Source organism: Sus scrofa, chromosome 9 (genome assembly GCF_000003025.6).
Source record: "Sus scrofa isolate TJ Tabasco breed Duroc chromosome 9, Sscrofa11.1, whole genome shotgun sequence".
NCBI classification, from domain to species: domain Eukaryota; kingdom Metazoa; phylum Chordata; class Mammalia; order Artiodactyla; family Suidae; genus Sus; species Sus scrofa.
In genome coordinates this window covers 118,473,587-118,490,662 of record NC_010451.4, presented here as the reverse complement: position 1 = coordinate 118,490,662, position 17,076 = coordinate 118,473,587, and the positions used below count along the sequence as shown (strand labels likewise).

The 17,076-nt window shown below is 44.3% G+C and overlaps 1 protein-coding gene across 2 annotated transcripts in view; it reads right to left on the bottom strand.

The window, feature by feature from the left end:
* Positions 1–17,076, bottom strand: part of PAPPA2 (pappalysin 2) — a 273,310-nt gene that overhangs the window by 145,310 nt on the left and 110,924 nt on the right. For both annotated transcript variants that reach the window (XM_003130330.6, XM_021063681.1), the window contains 4 exons: positions 10,572–10,865; positions 8,748–8,940; positions 4,753–4,874; positions 1,227–1,716 (listed from right to left, as the gene is read on the bottom strand). In XM_003130330.6, the coding sequence (XP_003130378.3) occupies positions 1,227–1,716; positions 4,753–4,874; positions 8,748–8,940; positions 10,572–10,865 (1,099 nt within the window). The remainder of the gene's footprint in view (positions 1–1,226; positions 1,717–4,752; positions 4,875–8,747; positions 8,941–10,571; positions 10,866–17,076) is intronic.

Below are 17,076 nucleotides of genomic sequence, written 5' to 3'. Positions count from 1 at the left end.
TAGTTGTGGCAGACTGAAAAATGGCCATAAATCCTTCCCACCCCAGACGCCTGCCCTGCTGGGATGTGATGTTACTGTTGCTCTCATCAAAATTTAGGATTGATTTTGCCTCCCTCAGAATCTGGGATTGACTGTGTGACCTGCTCTGGCTAGTGGAATGACAGCATGAGTAATGTAAGCAGAGGCTTGAAAAGCTTGTGTGTGGGGGGGACTTGCCCTCCCTGCTTCTGGAAAGCCGTCTACCACCATGAGAACAAGCCCAGGCAAAGCCTCCTAGAAAAGGAGAGATGATGGGGAAAGAGAACTTCATCCTTCCAGCCATGCCAGCATCTTAGCTGAGCCTCCAACATGTGCATGAGGTCATCTGGGGCTACCCAGCCCTGGCCAAACCAGTCCAGATGAGCACATTCAGCCAACCCACAGAACCATGAGAAAATAGTGTTTGTTGTTTTAACCCACCACGTTTTGTGATTTCTAACACAGCAAAAACTAACCAAGATAGCACCTCTGGTAAAACTTTTGTTTCACCCTGAGTTCTGCCCTCTGGGAAGTCTCTGGGGAAAATGGTGAGGTGAAGAGAGTTCTTTTGGAGAGACCAGCCTCCTGCTCCACACATTGGACACGTGAAGCCAATGATCGTATCTTGGTCTATATTCCCCACCTCTGAGAACACAGGGCCGGGAGCACTTCACAAGTTAATAAATGTTGAAGGAACAGAAGAAAGAGAAAGAGGAGAGTTGGAAGAGAAAGAAAAAGAGAGGGATGGGGGAGCAAGAAATGAAACTAAGTCTAGTATCTGTAGGACCCTTGGCTTCTCTGCTTAGCCATGGAAGAGCTGACCATGGCCTTTGACTATTATAGGAGCTGTGGCAGATTATTTAAAAGTTACAGCAAGCATCAGAAAGTAGATTGTGTCACCCAAGAGGAGTATCTGATTCGGATCAACTTATTTATGGCAATTACTTTCAGCCCCACACAAAGCTCTTTTCTACATAACCATAATGATGGCATCATCAGTTGTAACACCTGCTTGCTCCTTTTTGGAAAATGCTTTTCTTCATCTCAGGGATGCCCTTTCAGAATAAAACCCCCTCTGAGATTCTGAACACTTCTCCAAATAAATACACATCAGAGTGTTTAAAAAAAAATGAAGAAAAAGAAAGCAAAACCCACTACCAAATCTTCCAGAAGCCCCTTGGGTTAGAAAGCCCTCCTGCCCAACTCACATATCTGTGAACTTCCTGTCAGGATGTGTCACCACCACTGGCAAGCCACTGGCAAAAGGGGGCTCACGAAGAACCTGGTACCGCACAGGCCTGCAGCCAGAACACAAAGGACTGTGGGGCCGAGAAGTCAAGAGAGCCGCATCAATCTCCATCCGCTCATCAAAGGTGTAGACTTTCACCCCCAAGACCTTCCCATCAACGTGCAGTTTGATAGTGAGTGGGGTGTCACAGAAAGTGTCTAAGGGGCCTAGGTGCACGGACTCCTGGTGTTCCAGCAAGATTTCTGTGTCAAAGAGCGCCTGGGAGGAGTCCATGGAGAGGTAGGTGACCCATAGGGTGAGCGTGTCGGCTTGGACTGGGTGCTGGAAGAGCAGCTCCAGGCTACAGCCTTCTGCAGGGCAGGGGACCGTCATGTTCATATGGTACAGGTGGAGCTCGGGACTCCAGGCCTGCAAGCTTGGCTCACAGGGTTGATCCACGTCTGGAGGCCCTGTGGGAGATGAGCAGAGACACAGAGGCATCAGGAATCTGAAAATGAATTAGGCTGTGATGACAGTTGTGAAGATGGTTGATAAATAGAATAAAATTCACTGAATCATTTTTAAAAATCTGAAAAGGAGTCACCCATATCAACAGCCTGAAAGAACGAGGAGAAAGAGCACTTGGAGTAGATTCTTATGGAAGCAGCACAGCTTAGTAATTTAGATCTTAAGTATCATTGGAGACAAAGGTGTAACAATCCAAATGCATATGCTTCAAATTATGTTTCCACGGTGCCTTTTAACAAGAGAAACCCAGCATGGCAATGGGAATGGAGTGACCCAGATCCCAGGTGGAACAGGAGGCTGATGCAGACAGCTAGGGGAAGTCATGAGCTTAAAGGATCCCTGAGCAGAGGAGAATTATCTGTACTTAGTTTGTTAATACTTTATGATAAATTAATGCAGCCCTGTTCTATTTATCAATCAAGCCAATGTTTCAGTCTGTTGCAACACTGCCTAACTAGGCTCTTTACAAAACTTTGATTCCCTAAGATCACACCTTAGCAGTTCTTTCAATGGACTGTTAGCCAAACTGTAAAACCATACACTGAAACTTCCCTTTTAGTTCAAGTATAAGTAAGCCAGGAGATCACAACATGGAGGAAAATGCAGGCAGGAAATAAAAACACTTCTTGAGTGGAAAAAAATGGGGAGGGGGGATTCAGTAGCCAAGTAAAAAACACAATGGTGAAAAATCAAATACCACAAACACACGAAGGTCAGTTCTGGAGAAATAAGCTATACGAGGTGGTTTTATCTTCGATCACATGAGGGGCATTAAAAGAAAATTGCTAAATTGGGAAACAGTCATTAGGCTCTAACTGTTGCTGTGCATTAGCTATGTGACTGTGGCCAGTCTTCCCAAGCCTCGATTTCCTCATTTATAAAGTAAGTACTATTTAACTACTAAGTTAGGGTAGAAGATCTATACAATGTTCCATAGACATATCTGCAAACTACATTGGCAAAAATAGAATGATTTAGCCTTTCCAGATTTGGAAAATAAGGTTCCAAGACCCAGAGGAAAGAAGTTCAAATGTGTGTATTGTATAGTCCCTATTTTCCCTGTATCGTAAATCCATTCATCCACTAATTCAACAAAAATTGACTGTGCTTCTCTTTTATACCTAGCACTAATCTAGGTTTCGGAGATAGAGGAGTGAACAAGAGAGATAAAGGTCTTCCCTCATACATCTTACCACAGGGTGACAGGTGCAATAATAAACTGGTAAAGAGGTATCAGCAAAATTCCAAGTGGTGGATGCCATCTTAGAAGATAAATAAAGGAAGATGAGAGACTAGAGAATGATAGTGTGAGGTTGGGGACTATTTTAGACCATGGAACTAGGGACGTTCTCTCCGAGAAGATGATACTTTAGCAGGGGATATGTTTGGTTTGATTTTCAATTCCTCATAGCATTCAGAATGTAGCTGGTGGTCAGTGTGTTTATTAAGTGTCATTAAATACATTTTGATCATATCTGCAAATAAATGTGTTTCTGCTTGCTCTGCCTGGGATTCAATTCCTTTCATTTAAAATATGACTTGGTTCTTCACCTGTTCAGAGCAAAGGAAGACCAGTATTTTCCAATATTCATCCCCAAAGACTAACAGAGTAAAAGCCTGGGAAATCAACTCAATAGAAGCACTCTCTGTCAGGAAGTTTTTAGTGTGATCTCATGTTTAAAGCACAAAGTGGAGGCCCTAATAGTTGATTTGGTTTGCCTGGAGACACAATATAGGAGTTAGAACCCAGCACTTGTAATTCCTTTCACCTCTACCAGATAAGTTGGAATTTTTCCAAGACTTAAGAAGTAAAAAGAGCAGAACCAGAGAGTCAAATAGGCATTACAACACCAGCACAGGACAAACTGTTTGTCACAAAAATGGCCTTTTATGAAATGCCAGTCTCTAAATGAGTCCTCCACAGTGCCAATGTAAATTTTACAGTCACTTTCCATTCTTCCCTGAAAACCCATTTGAAAATAGTCCTATACGATCAATCAAGCCAAGTGTCTCTCTCTTCAGAGTCCTCCTTAAGGTTCCTGTCATTTGAGTAAATGGGAACCCAAGGAGGAGACTGTAGACTCAGACCTTTTTTTCTCTTGTCCGTCAAGACTGCAAACTAACTCAAATAGGACCATGTCCAACACATCTTACTGAGTAGTTTGGGGAATATTAATAAATATTAAAAAAAAAGATGATGACTAGGTAAACAGTTAAGATGGTAATGATGGAAGAAGTCAAGCCACTCATAAGAAGGTACTGAATGAAACTCAAGTCAACAGCATTTTCTGGACTTCAATGGGGATGCCATTCACTCTCTCGCTGGTGTCAGAGGCTCTGATTGATGTATATGAGTGACTAGGTCACTGAGAAGTTGGGGAAGGGACAGGAGAAAGGATAGCTAAAATCACTTCCCCCCTCCTTGAGCCTACCTTAGATCACATCCAAAGCATGACCAGTACCGGTGATTAACAGACTCATAAAATTACACAGATGAGAACCATCAGTTTAGAACACCTCGTCCACCTCACCCCCACAACCCAGACTGGCTCAGTTAGTGTCTGTGTGGGTGGGGGTGAGCTACGTGAGGCTAATGGAGAATTAGCCTCCTGATAGAGGGAGTGAGAGATCAGCTTACGCCATCATGTGGCAAGACTGCTCCACGCACTAGGAAGCAATGCAACATGACATGCCTGAATTGTCCCATCTCTCATCCCGAAGTCACCCCCTGAGTCCTCCATTCCTCTGTCCTCCGTGCTGACCTCTGCTTCACCACAGCCACTGGGCCTCCACACAGAGCACACATGGGACACTCGGCACGGGTCAGCAGAGTCATACCCAGGCCCCTGGAGATATCCAGCAAACCACACATACACACGCTACCTTTTTTTTCATGCCATGCCACCACTCTACACTTGACCTCCGCCCCCATTCTCAATGGCCACCAAGGTGTAAATGAAAAAGCCATGGTCCTTTACCCACAGCCTCCTCTGGAGTCCAGTAACCTGAGGAGTCACACACGCGCCGGGAGGAAGCTGTGTGCACGTACTGACGGAATGTCCCATCTTCAGTGCAGGCACCACACACGCTGCCTGGGACCCTAGAAAAACAAGGAGGGGTGAAGATGGGGAGAAGAGATCAGATGAATTTGGATCATAAAATTCGGGAGACCTTCAGGGCAGGGACATGGCCATAGGTGGTGAGGCCCTAGGGGGTTACTGGCAACACAACTATTTCTCAACTCATTTCCTTCTTGTATAGACCCCCTCTTTGCAAAATTCATAGTGACATGAAAATCTCAAGGTTATGAAGCAGAAGAATTTAACTAAGTCATAAAGGAGGCCTGTGGAGATGAAAGAGGGCTTCTATCCTAGGAACAGTCAACACAGAGTAATTACAATCCGAATCTTTCAACATGAAACAACTTCTACATGGACTCTCAATAAGTCATCCAAAGGCTCCTTGTGTTCTGCAGTAAACCTATTAGCTATATGTGGTCTTCTGTTTTAACTTTATACTTTTAATCACACCCACAAAATAAAAGTCATAAAACCACAAGGCACCGTGACTCACCATTGCCTATAAGGATACCTCTAAATTCCTTCCCATGATTCAAGGTCCTTCAGAAGACAGCTCCAGCCTTACCTGCTTCAGGGCCTTCATGAATTCTATTTTATGTCCTCATCACAAGAACCAATTGCCACTTCACAAATATACCACATCCTTCACACAGCTCCATGAAACATGCTGTTCTTTCTCCTGCCAAATAGCCTTTCCAAGCTTCTCCAACAAGCTCCTACTCATCCTTCAAGATCCATGCAAATTTAACTTTGGCAGTGGCATGTAGCCTGACTCCTCTGAATGGTCAGCAACCTCTACCCCGGTCACCCACTTCCCCTTCTGGCTCCAGGTTTAGGACACTGATTCGTGGCATTGAGAACACCCATTCCCATTCCTTCTCCTTTGCCTGTGAGCAGGTTCAGGCTGGAGTCTATTTGTTCTAGGCCCAGCAGTTAGGACAAGGACTAGCCTCAGCCGTCCCTCTGTGAGAGCTCCTTCTATGGCATCCTTGAGGCTATTAATGCATTTATGAAGAGCTCATCAAACATGATATCTTGAAGACGTAATGACAGCAATAGCCAAATAAAAACAGGAAATCGCTTGATGAGGACTGTTGCTGATACTTAGATTTTTTTCATTTATTGAAGTATAATTGCTGTACAATATTATATGAGTTATATATGTATACAACATAGTGATTCAAATTTTTTTTTTTTTTTTTTTTTTTTAGGGCCGCACCTGCAGCATGTGGAAGTTTCCAGGGCTGGCCACAGCAACACCAAATCTGAGCCACATCTGTGACATACACCACAGTCCAAGGCAACTCCAGATCCCCAACCCACTGAGCAAGCCAAGGGATCAAACCCATGTCCTCATGGAGAGTAGTCAGGCTCATTACCACTGAACCACAATGGGAACTCCCAGTGATTCGTTTTTAAAGGTTACACTCCATTTGCAGCTATCATATACTATTGGCTATATTCTCCGCATTGTACAATATATCTGTTACATTTTACACCCCAATAGTTCGTAGAAGCCCCATTGTGAATGATACATCTGCAAACAGAGGCATCAAATCAAAGTCTCTCAACAAGTAGAGAGAGAAAAGCAAAATCATGCAATATAAGAGGAAAAGGGTATTGTCAAACTGGGGTAATAATTACGCTGCCAGCTCCTATTTATTAAGCAGCCTATATAGCTGGCATTTTTTCCACGAGGTGCTTTTCATAATTTCTAATCCCTGTAAGAACCCTGTTTACAAATGAGGACACTCAGCCTCAGAGAGATTAAGTAAACTGCCTACGGTCACAACAAGTTTCTTAATTCCTCTGAGCTAGTTCCCAAACACCATCAAGTGTCCAGTACTTTGGCAAAGAAAAGGTGTCGTTAACTCCAACCCCTTGCCCCCAGTCAGCACTCACTTCAAGTGAGGACACAACTCCAAACCACATTTCCCTGATGTACTTGGCTCTTCCGGGGCCGCTGCTGACTGCGTGGTTGGGCTCCTCTCTGACATAAGGATTCCAAATACCTACTGGGGAGCAGTAAACACAACTCCGAGCATGACACAAATCGCTGGGTATGTGACGTGAGTTCTCCCCGACACACGTGTCAGGAGGCCTCAGCACTGTAGCCCACCTCACTGAGAAAGGGAAGCCAACTGCAGCCTTTTCTGCCAACAGACTCGCAGCAAGCCAGCCCTGATGTCTGCTTTATCGTAACGTTTGTACCAGAGAGAGAATTGAAAGATTAAATTGTTTACACGTGTTACATAAACGGATGTAAGATGTGGGGTTTGCACATGCCCACAGAGGAGCTGCTGTTCAGCCAGAGCAACCAAAGCTGCACAAGGTCACACTTGCAGGAAGAGGACTCTTATAGCCGTCACATAGAGGTATGCTGACTCACAAAGGGAGCCCATGAGAGCCTGGCTGCTGATGACAATCGAAACTGCTCTATGGGATTGTGGGGTCCAAGTGATGTCACGCACTAAGTGTACCTCAAGGTATCAAGGTCAGGGGCCAAGATCCCAGAAGGCTGGGAATGCCACTTTGACAAATGACTCGCCTGCCTCCTCCCATCCTTGTCTCTCCCTGTCCCCTCTCCCAGGCTTTCAGCAAAGCTGGAGTACATGGGGACATGCGTCAGGGACATTCTACTCCTTCTCCTTAGCTGGGACCTGACACTCAGAAGGGAACTGTGACACACAGAAGAGGAGCTATCTACCTGTGAAAGGGGAAAGCTCTAAATTCAAATAAATAATCTAGTCCATGTTCCCCATTTCTGAAATTCCAGGGGATGCCCCCAATTTACCTCCACTTAACCATGGAGTCCTGGCTTAGCCACCCTGTGCTTCCCTACGCCTCAGATGCCTCATTTATACAACAGGGACTGGGCTCAGTGCAAGAACTAAATAAGACAATGGCAGGCAAAAGACCCCTCACAATGCTTCATGCATAGAAGGACAAAAAGGACGAAAGCCCCCTCTTGTTATTTAGAATACACTGGCAGGTTCTGAAAGCGGAGGGTCTGCACAGGTCATGGGTGGGGTTCTGGTCCTTCTCAGTTAAACCACATTTACCCATTCTCCCACCAACTGTCAGATGTTATCCTTTTCCTAACTTCTCTCTTTTTCACAATACTGTTCCTGTATTTATGAAAACAATATGCAAAGGATGAATTATGCCCAATTTTAGGTATAATGATCCTCTTCAATAAACCTGTATTAGGTGTTTATGGTGGGAGGCCAAGAGACCATGATACAAGAAATAGTCCTGCCCCAAGGAACTGCCAGTTGAGTGGGGCAGACAGGAAGGTGAACAGAGGATGACAATTTCACAAGATGGTAGCTGTAAGCTGGGTGGCATGGGGCATAACAGGAGGCAGAGAAGGTATTAGAAATGCCCACAGGAGGAGGTAAGCCCCGATGCACAGCTTGTGGCAATGAGTAGCTGGCCCCCCACCCCCAGAACTGCTTGGAGGAAACACACCTCACTTCCCTTCCTCCAGATGCCATGGTGCAAGTAGCAAAACCCTGTACCTCCTTTAGCCCAGGAGGGACAGCTGACCCACAACAGGTGGCAGATACCATCTCAGTTTTGTCAGGTCATCATGATCACATTTGTGAACCACTTCAGAGCTCCTAGAAGGCCACCAGATGTGACATAAGGAAATATCCGTTATGCCCCTCACCAAGGTGTGGGCACGCATACTGCACCATTGGCTTACTCTGAGAGCCCCATGAGCTCTGCTAAGGAAATGAGCACTGAGCAGGATGGCGGAGGCAGCCCTGAGCAGTGGTGCACATTTATAATTCCAAACTGGGGTTCTCCAAACTTCACATTATTCCCCTTTTTCATAAGAAATGCCACCGAGAAAGGTACCAGCTCCCCCATGGCCAGCAACTCTTTACCTGTCATACACAACTCCACTAATTGGAGGCAGCCAGTGGATGGTTAGGGACTTATGGGTCTGCCCGATGACCACAGGTGGGATGGGAATGGGGGTGGGCTTTCGGCTTTGACTCCACTGCTGATATACAAGGTCCAAATAGCAGTGCATTCGGGCCACTTGGTTCGGGGTGAAGCTGTCAGTGCAGTCATCATCTGTGGAGACAAAAAAGGTTTTAACCTGCAAAGCGCACCAAGGTAGGGATAGATTTTTCTGGAGAGTATCTAGGCTGGAAGTGGGAAGAGAAGGCAGAGAAGAGCACCTGCTTATCTCCAAAGCAAGTTCACTTTGATGCTTTACCTTGATGTTGGGCTGGGCCAGAGTGAGATTCACACCTGCCCTGGGGTATCCGGTTGCTCTGAGCTGATATTGCTTATTCAGGAAACCACAAGATGGCAGTGTTTCAGCATATGGGCTTTTTAATTCATGAACATTTGTGGAGCTGCAGACACCTGCTTTATGCCCAGGGACTGTGGCCAAGGTTAGTTAGTATTTGGTGGAGATGCTCAAGGGGAGAGAGAGCCAAAAAGTCAAGGGGCAGCAGGACTGGGAATGGTGATTCCCCAGCTTCTTTTTGGAGCTGGCAACATTTCCTATTAGGTATACTTGTCATAGAGTTAGAAAGGGAGTTATCTTAGATTCCAGGCCTTTTTCCATGGAAGTGCACCAAACAGTCCCCCTACTTCTTAGATGTTTCCTCTGCCCACCTCAAAGGTGGAGCCTGAATAGCTCTGCCCTCTGAACGTCATTGTGTGGTCTCTCTGCCCTGGCACCCTGGCAAGGGCCACTGTGCACTTGCTGGGGGAGGCAAGGATGCTGGTCTTTATGAATTGATGCACCTGAATCATGCACCAAAATGAGACTTAGATAAGCATATACTGATAGGTCACAGACAGACCAGCTTACCACTCTTTTTTCCCTTCAAGGGCCAGGCTATTGAAATGTATCCTTTCCTTTTTTTTTTTTTTTTTTTTTTTTGATAGTTCTAAAACTTATCACGGAACAAGCCCCTGGACCTTATAGAAAAACTACCTCCTTCCTTCACCACAGGAATAAGTCATCACAGCAGACCAGTCCTTAATGTGAGGGATAAATTTAAGTTCATTATCAGGAGACAAGGACTAGTATTACTTTTTGACAGCAACAGGGAAGGTATGAAAAGAAGAAGAAGCATAATCCAAGACAACCAAAACAGACAAGAGTTGTTCCCAGGGCCAGGAAAATACCATTTTTTACAGTGAGAAGCTAAGAATCAGCCCTTGGCTAGTGTTGGAAGAAGATAATCTGATACTTTTTAAAAAATGACATAAATTAAAAAGGAACTCTGAGCTTAAAATTAACCTGGGCCATCTTTTTTGACCAACTTCAAAAATAGTACAAAGACCCAGAAACCTCTTTCCCTAACACACTTTTGGACCCTCTTTCAGAGTCAGTTCCTAAGAATGTGTGAAAGAAGAAAGATAACCAAGTTCTAGAAGTCAAAGGGCTCTCGAGACAGTTTTTGGCTTTGTCTCCCCTTTTAACTATTCAAGACAGAAGTGTTTTTCTTTTAATTTTTAGCGGAAGAGAATCTAGTCATCGAGGACCTTTAATATCTCAGTATTTCTTTAAGTTCTTCAAAGACATGACATGAAAAAAAAAAAAAGAAAATGTCATGACAAATACACTTCAACTCTCTAGCATGAAGGCCTGCTTGATAATCCTCTCTAATTTCCACATCTCCACCCTCCCAGCTCCCAAAGACTCCCATGTAATCTTAATAAACACATCAGCACTGTAGTGGTACCTGTATAACTCATGTAGTTGCTGAATGGAGCCCCTGGAAAGTGAGTGAAGCCACAGGTGTCATTGGTGGGCTCTGGGTCCTGGCACAGCTTACTCTTGGGAGTGGGAGCCGTGTCGGCACAGAGGTCTCCCGTATCCATGGACGGCACTGTCTCCCTGCAGGGGTCATCGCAGGATTCTCTTTCACTGACCCCTTTGAAGACATGGTAGAGTCCCAGAACATGCCCCACCTCATGGATCATGATGTTGGTGTGGCCAGGCATGCCGTAATAGGCTGGATTGAGGACAACACCACCTGCAATGGAAGGTTTGCAAGATAACTCTAAGCCTGTAATGAATAGCCACCCTCTGTCTTCTGATAAATCCCAGCCTCAAAGAGGACACAATCTAACCTCTAGTGGCATTCCATCCCCGATTTTTCCTCTGGCCTCAAAGATCTCCCTAACTAATCAATAAACACATCTTTAACCTATGTCATGGGTGAGATGCAGAACTAACCCTACAGACAAGGCAACACAATAGAGGGCCAGAATTCTCCACCCTGGATGCACATTAAAATCATCCAAGGGGGAGTTCCCGTCATGGCGCAGTGGTTAATGAAGCCGACTAGGAACCATGAGGTTGCGGGTTCGGTCCCTGCCCTTGCTCAGTGGGTTAAGGATCCGGCATTGCCGTGAGCTGTGGTGTAGGTTGCAGACGTGGCTCGGATCCTGCATTGCTGTGGCTCTGGCGTAGGCCGGTGGCTACAGCTCCGATTCGACCCCTAGCCTGGGAGCCTCCATATGCCGCGGGAGCGGCCCAAAGAAATAGCAAAAAGACAAAAAAAAAAAAAAAAATCACCCAAGGGACTCAAAAAGTACAGACATCTGAATGCCGGACCCAACGACATGAACCGAAATATTTGAGGATGGGGTATATGCCACATTATTTTTTAAAACTTCTCAAGTTGAGAACCATTGGTCTGAGGGAAAGCACACACAGATTCTCTGAGGACTTGAACAGATATGTAACCTAGAAGCTGTGTCATTGTCTGTAAAGTGGAGAGGATAACACTTAAAACTTTTCTTTTTTAAAAGCATTTGGCACATTGCAGGAGTTAGTAAATGACAAATATACATGCTGCTTCTGATTTTGTGATGCCTACTCTCAAGGAGCCGACAACCATTGAAACAAAAGACAAATCCAGCTAACTATCATGAAATTCTGAATCTCACATGCACTACAGAAATATGCTCCACCCTCAATCCCCCCAAATCTCCCTGAGGACACCAAGGGAGGTTTTTCAGAGAGGAGTTCATTGCATTTGATCTGTATTACTGTATATCACAGATTAAAAGGCTAAGGATCTCTGAGGGTCCCAACTTCTGTCAAATTTCCCATTCCCTGCTTTTCTCCTCTCCCCAGGAAAGACTTTCCTTCTTCACCCCTAAATATCATCAGGATCAGGCCCAGCTTCATCTCTTGGACCTGGAACAGGGATGTCCACAGCTCTCAACTAACTCTCTGGGGTCCAGAGTTGCTCCAGCTGTATGTCCAGGCTGGCCTTGCCCTCATGTCCCAGATCCAATCCCAGTTCCCAGGACGTGCTTCATTCCTCCTACCTAAGCCCTCTCTGTATCAGTGGTCTGTTGAGCATGGCAGGCACTCTAGAGGAACAGCCTTGCCTTTCTTTTTCCAAGTTCATATTCCATGTGCCCCATTCCTGACCTCTAAATGATACCCTATAGACAACTACATACATGGCTTTATGGGCAAGACATAATCACCAGGGTATCTAGTGTTACCCCCTTGGTTTCTATAATGGACATCTCAATCTGCCTTTTTAGTGACTACCCTGCTGCAAAGGGCAGTTTCTAAAACCAAGTCCTAGATTCTTCCAGTCTACTCAGACATGCTGACCTTAACCAAGCCGTACTCAGATTTGTCCTAAGATATCTCTCTACTTTCACATCTAAAACAGAGCTAGACCTCATTATCATTTTTATGACTTCCAGAAAAATTCAACATTATTCTTTTTTCCCTTTTATAAAAATATATTCTGATGCATACCTGTGTGCATCATTATTGTGTCAACCTAAAGTTAAAAAGTAAATTTGAAAACAGATCCATTTCAATGACATCCTAGGTGCCCCATGTTTGAATAAACCTGGTGAAATGCAGTATTTCCACATTATAAGATGCTTACCCCTTCATGTTTACATATCCAATGACAATAATAATCATGAACAAGGTTCACACCATTATGCTTTCAGTTTTCCAAGAACAATATCGACCTTCACATCAATGAAGATTCTAAGAGAACACTTGTCTCTTCTCTCCAAATTGCCTACACCAATTTGCCAGAAATCAAACTTTGAAAGGCTACAATTTGCCTATAAGGTTTAAGTATTTACACTGAGTAGATTTTCCCCAAATTGCATTAATAAACTCTGGTCCTGGGTGGTACTTGGCAAAAGAAAAGAGTAGTATCAGTGGTTAACTATGCTTGAGAAAAATGTGGCATGCCATACCATCCTCCTGAAGACTCACATTGTACCTGAGAACGGTTATGTTAAAGGTCCAATGTTATTTAATCTTTTGCTCCCCAAACTTATTTGAACACAGAACTGTCTGGAGTAGAATTTGACATCTGGAATACTGAATTACTTAGGGGCACAATTCATGAAACACACCAAAGACCAAAAAAGCTTCCCAATTAATAGTTATTTTCTATCCATATGTCTTGCCTCAGAGCAAGGCTCAAATAGCTCCTCATTCTGTGGTCAGTCCAGCCCAAGTCCTTTTGGGACCTCCTCCATTAGTAGAGAAAGGAAATAGAGGTTAACAGAAATAACGTTCCAGGAAGAAGGACTGGCAAAAGTCGCAGGTGTCAGAGACACCAGGCTGGCTGGGAGTGTGGCCTGGGGCTACTCAAGGTGGATCTGAGGGTGGTTATGATCATCATGGGCTTCTCACCAACCTCTGGAAGTCTCTGCCTCAACTCCAAGTGAGATTTTTTTTTCCGAATATAAACATACATACTATCTCCTTTGAATAAACCTGGTTGTTTATAAGTGGAGGGAGGAGCATGAAAATGCAAACACTCAACAGTGCCAGAAAATCTCCTCCACACCCAAGACAAGACAACTGGCCAAGGTTCTCCCCACAGCACTCCTAATGCTCATTCCCCAAACAGGAGAATATGGTTTTAACTAGACAGCGGGTAAATTTCAATGAGAAGGATAAGCCTTTGAACCCACTTACTGAGACTTATATTTTTGATTCCAGAGAGATGCTACTTTTAGCCCCACATTGTCTGTATGGAATGCATAGGAATGAGTTTAGTTACTACACATGCATTAAATAGAATAATGCAAATTGTCATTCAGGAGGAAATGCAGTGTACACCAATATATGTTAAGGAAAAAGGCCAAGGCCTCTTCTGGTAATTCTGCCCACAAGACCCCAAAGTTATGGACTAGATTGTAAGGCAACTTGAAATGTGGTCCTGACCCTAACTAGCTGTATGACACCAGCCCTGCTCTTTCACCTTCTCCCGGGTCTCTTCATCTGTACAGTGAGGGCGCTATAAAGGCTTATTGTTGAGTCCTCCCTATTCTTATCCAGTGCCTGTGAGAGCTAACACACAGGACTGAGTTAGGCAATCACAAATACCATGTGGAGAGGTTCATGTTATGGACTGTCACCACCTCGGCTTGGTAGGCTGTATTCCAAGACTCCCACCTCTCAGGAGCCTGAGGGTAAGGGAAGAGTCTGGGAGTGAGCAGCCACGGAAATCTACTCTCAGTTCTGCTACAGACGTTCAAGAGACCCAGACCCACTGCTGTCCAACCTCGCACCCTTCCCTCCAGTGTGTGCTCTCCTACCTCTCTCCTGTGCAGGGGTCCCCTGCTGTTCTCCACCCTTCCCTACACCAGCGAAAACAAAGCTGGTTAAATTATTAGGGGAGAAACAAACTGGTTAAATTATTAGGGGAGAGGACTTTAATCACTCAGAGGTACATGCACTGATGCCCCCATATGGCTAAGAAAAATACTAATTTATTTCACGGTTTAGTTTATAAAGGTACTTTCACATTTTGGTAAAACACACACACACACACACACACACACACACACGTATTCATGCCAAAGCCTGAGTGAAACAAAGATTCAAAGACAGACATTAACTGGACAAAGTTGCAAATAGACAAGTGCCCATTCTCTTCATAGACATCATATTGGTGTTCAACAATTATTTGTGTAGCCTGGATTATGTGAGGAAAGGAAATCTTGGGAGAGTAAATTTAATTTTTCATGGACCTTGCTGATAGGTCAGATTTATACAAAACATCTTTTTCTCTAGCATCAAACTTTTTTTATTTCCCACCTCTACAGTTTTAGAGAATATAATTATCAAAACCACCGTTCACTTATGTTTCTCCTCATCTGGGAGGATGAAATTAAAATGAAGTTGAGGGACAAATAAGGTGGTAGAGTGGGAGGGATAGGTATCCTCCGCAAGAGAATTCCTTCCTATTCTCTGCTCTTACCTGCCACAATGAAACAGGAAGTAGACATGCCATCTTATATTTCATCCATACCTTGGCTCCTCAATCTTCACTCTGAGACACTCTAAGTTTCTCCCCACTCCCATTCAGCTCCCCAACACCTGTCCTATAAAGCTTCCTAGGGACTGACGACCAGACCAGGAATACCTACTCTGGGGGAAATTTGAAGTAATAGTGTGAATGGAGGGGCAACATTTTGGACACACTAACATTTCACCCAAGTGGGTCCCTGTCTCCTGCCCCCTTACCCTACTGCCAGACTCTCCTGCATTCATTCATCACCTTACCAGGAAGACAGAGTGAAAAACAAGGAAAGAAGTCCTTTTCTGGCTGTATGATTTCCAAAGCCTATGCCATGGGCCCTGAGAAGACTTCATGGTTCATCCAGCATGATGGATAAATGGAAGAAGTAATCTTTGCCTCACACTACCAACACCACCCACCACATCTTAGCCTAGAAAAGATTATCCTAAGCTGGAGAAGAGAAAAGAAATAAAAAAGGAAATAACGTGAATGTGCAGATGGCAGTGGGTCCAGACAGAATGAATTATACTCTGTCCTTTGAGATCCCAGTAAAGGGATAAGGACTCAAACAGGTGCATGTGATCAGACAGCAGGGTGGGGTTGCCTCCTTCCAGAGATCGAGTCCTGAGTGAGTGGTTTAGTTCTGAAAAGTGGCTGACTGGTGAGGCTAAGAGGGATGGGTGACAGTGAGCCTTCTAGTGAATCCCTGACAGTGAAGAATGCTGTGATGGGAACAAGGGTCATCTCAAGTGACCAGTGTCACCTGATGACTTAAGGACAAAGTGGATATTTTCCTCTACGGCCTTGATATGTATAAGTCATCTCAACAGTTAGATACAGCCCCAAGAAAAAGAAACTCAATTGACTAAGGATAAATTTCTACTAACCAGTAAGATAGAGGCTCAAGATAGAAATTAAGTTCAATTATAGAAGAAGAAATAAGAGTTACATTTCTTGCATACCTGACTGGGACTTCAATGCAATACATGCCAGTTACATGTATTGTACACAGGACATAATTTGAAAATCCCTGGATTTAGCAACTGGTGGCCACGTGTGGCACAGCTGTTGCTTAATGGACTGGCAGGGAGCACAAATGCCTTTTTAGAAGATCTTTCAGCCTAGATTAAAAGAGACAAACCAAAACAGTAAGACAGGGTTGTTGTGTGGTCTAGGGGATGGTGCAGGAGAAGAAAAGAGAGAGAAGCTGCTGATTAAAAGATGAAACCTCAGTAGCAGAAAGTCAGCCTCCCAAAGTGATGTTGTATTCTCAAGTTCCAACTGGCTTCCCAGCTTTAGCACAAGACCGCCAGAGTGGCACGTGGCAAAGGGCGCGATTCCAAAAGTCACTTTTATTAAAAAAAAAAAAAAAAGAAAAAAAAAAAAACACTCAGAAAGCTTGAGGAAAAAACATGAGCTGAAATGACTTTAAAACCGTTCTGTAAAACTTTTAGGGCCGAATGTTATATGCCCATAAAACAAGGAAGTTGAGAGCTGGTCTGCAGGTGCCTCCATAATTACTTCCAGCTACTGGCTGAAACAAACTTCCCCAGACACACTCTCTGCAATGAAGGGACACAGCTATCAGAGTGGGGGGCACAGGGGGTCCGAGGAAGGAGCACTTTGGGTGAAGGCGAGAGAAGAAAGTGGCAGAGGTAAGCTGACAGACAAAGGGAGAGAAAGAAATGGCAAAAGTTTTTTTAAAAAGTCACGAGCACTTAGAAAATGAAGCAAATTTTTAATAGAACCAGCTCAGAAACTATATTCATCTCCAAATCTTATATTGGCTTCTTTGTTTTACAGTCTGTGGTCACATTAGAAAGAAGTCCTTGTTCTGGGCAAGAGTGAACCAAGAGAAAAACGTGTAGAGGGTAAAGATTTTGCAAAGTTTGATGTCATTTTTTGAGTCTCCTACCCATGTACTCCAGGCTTT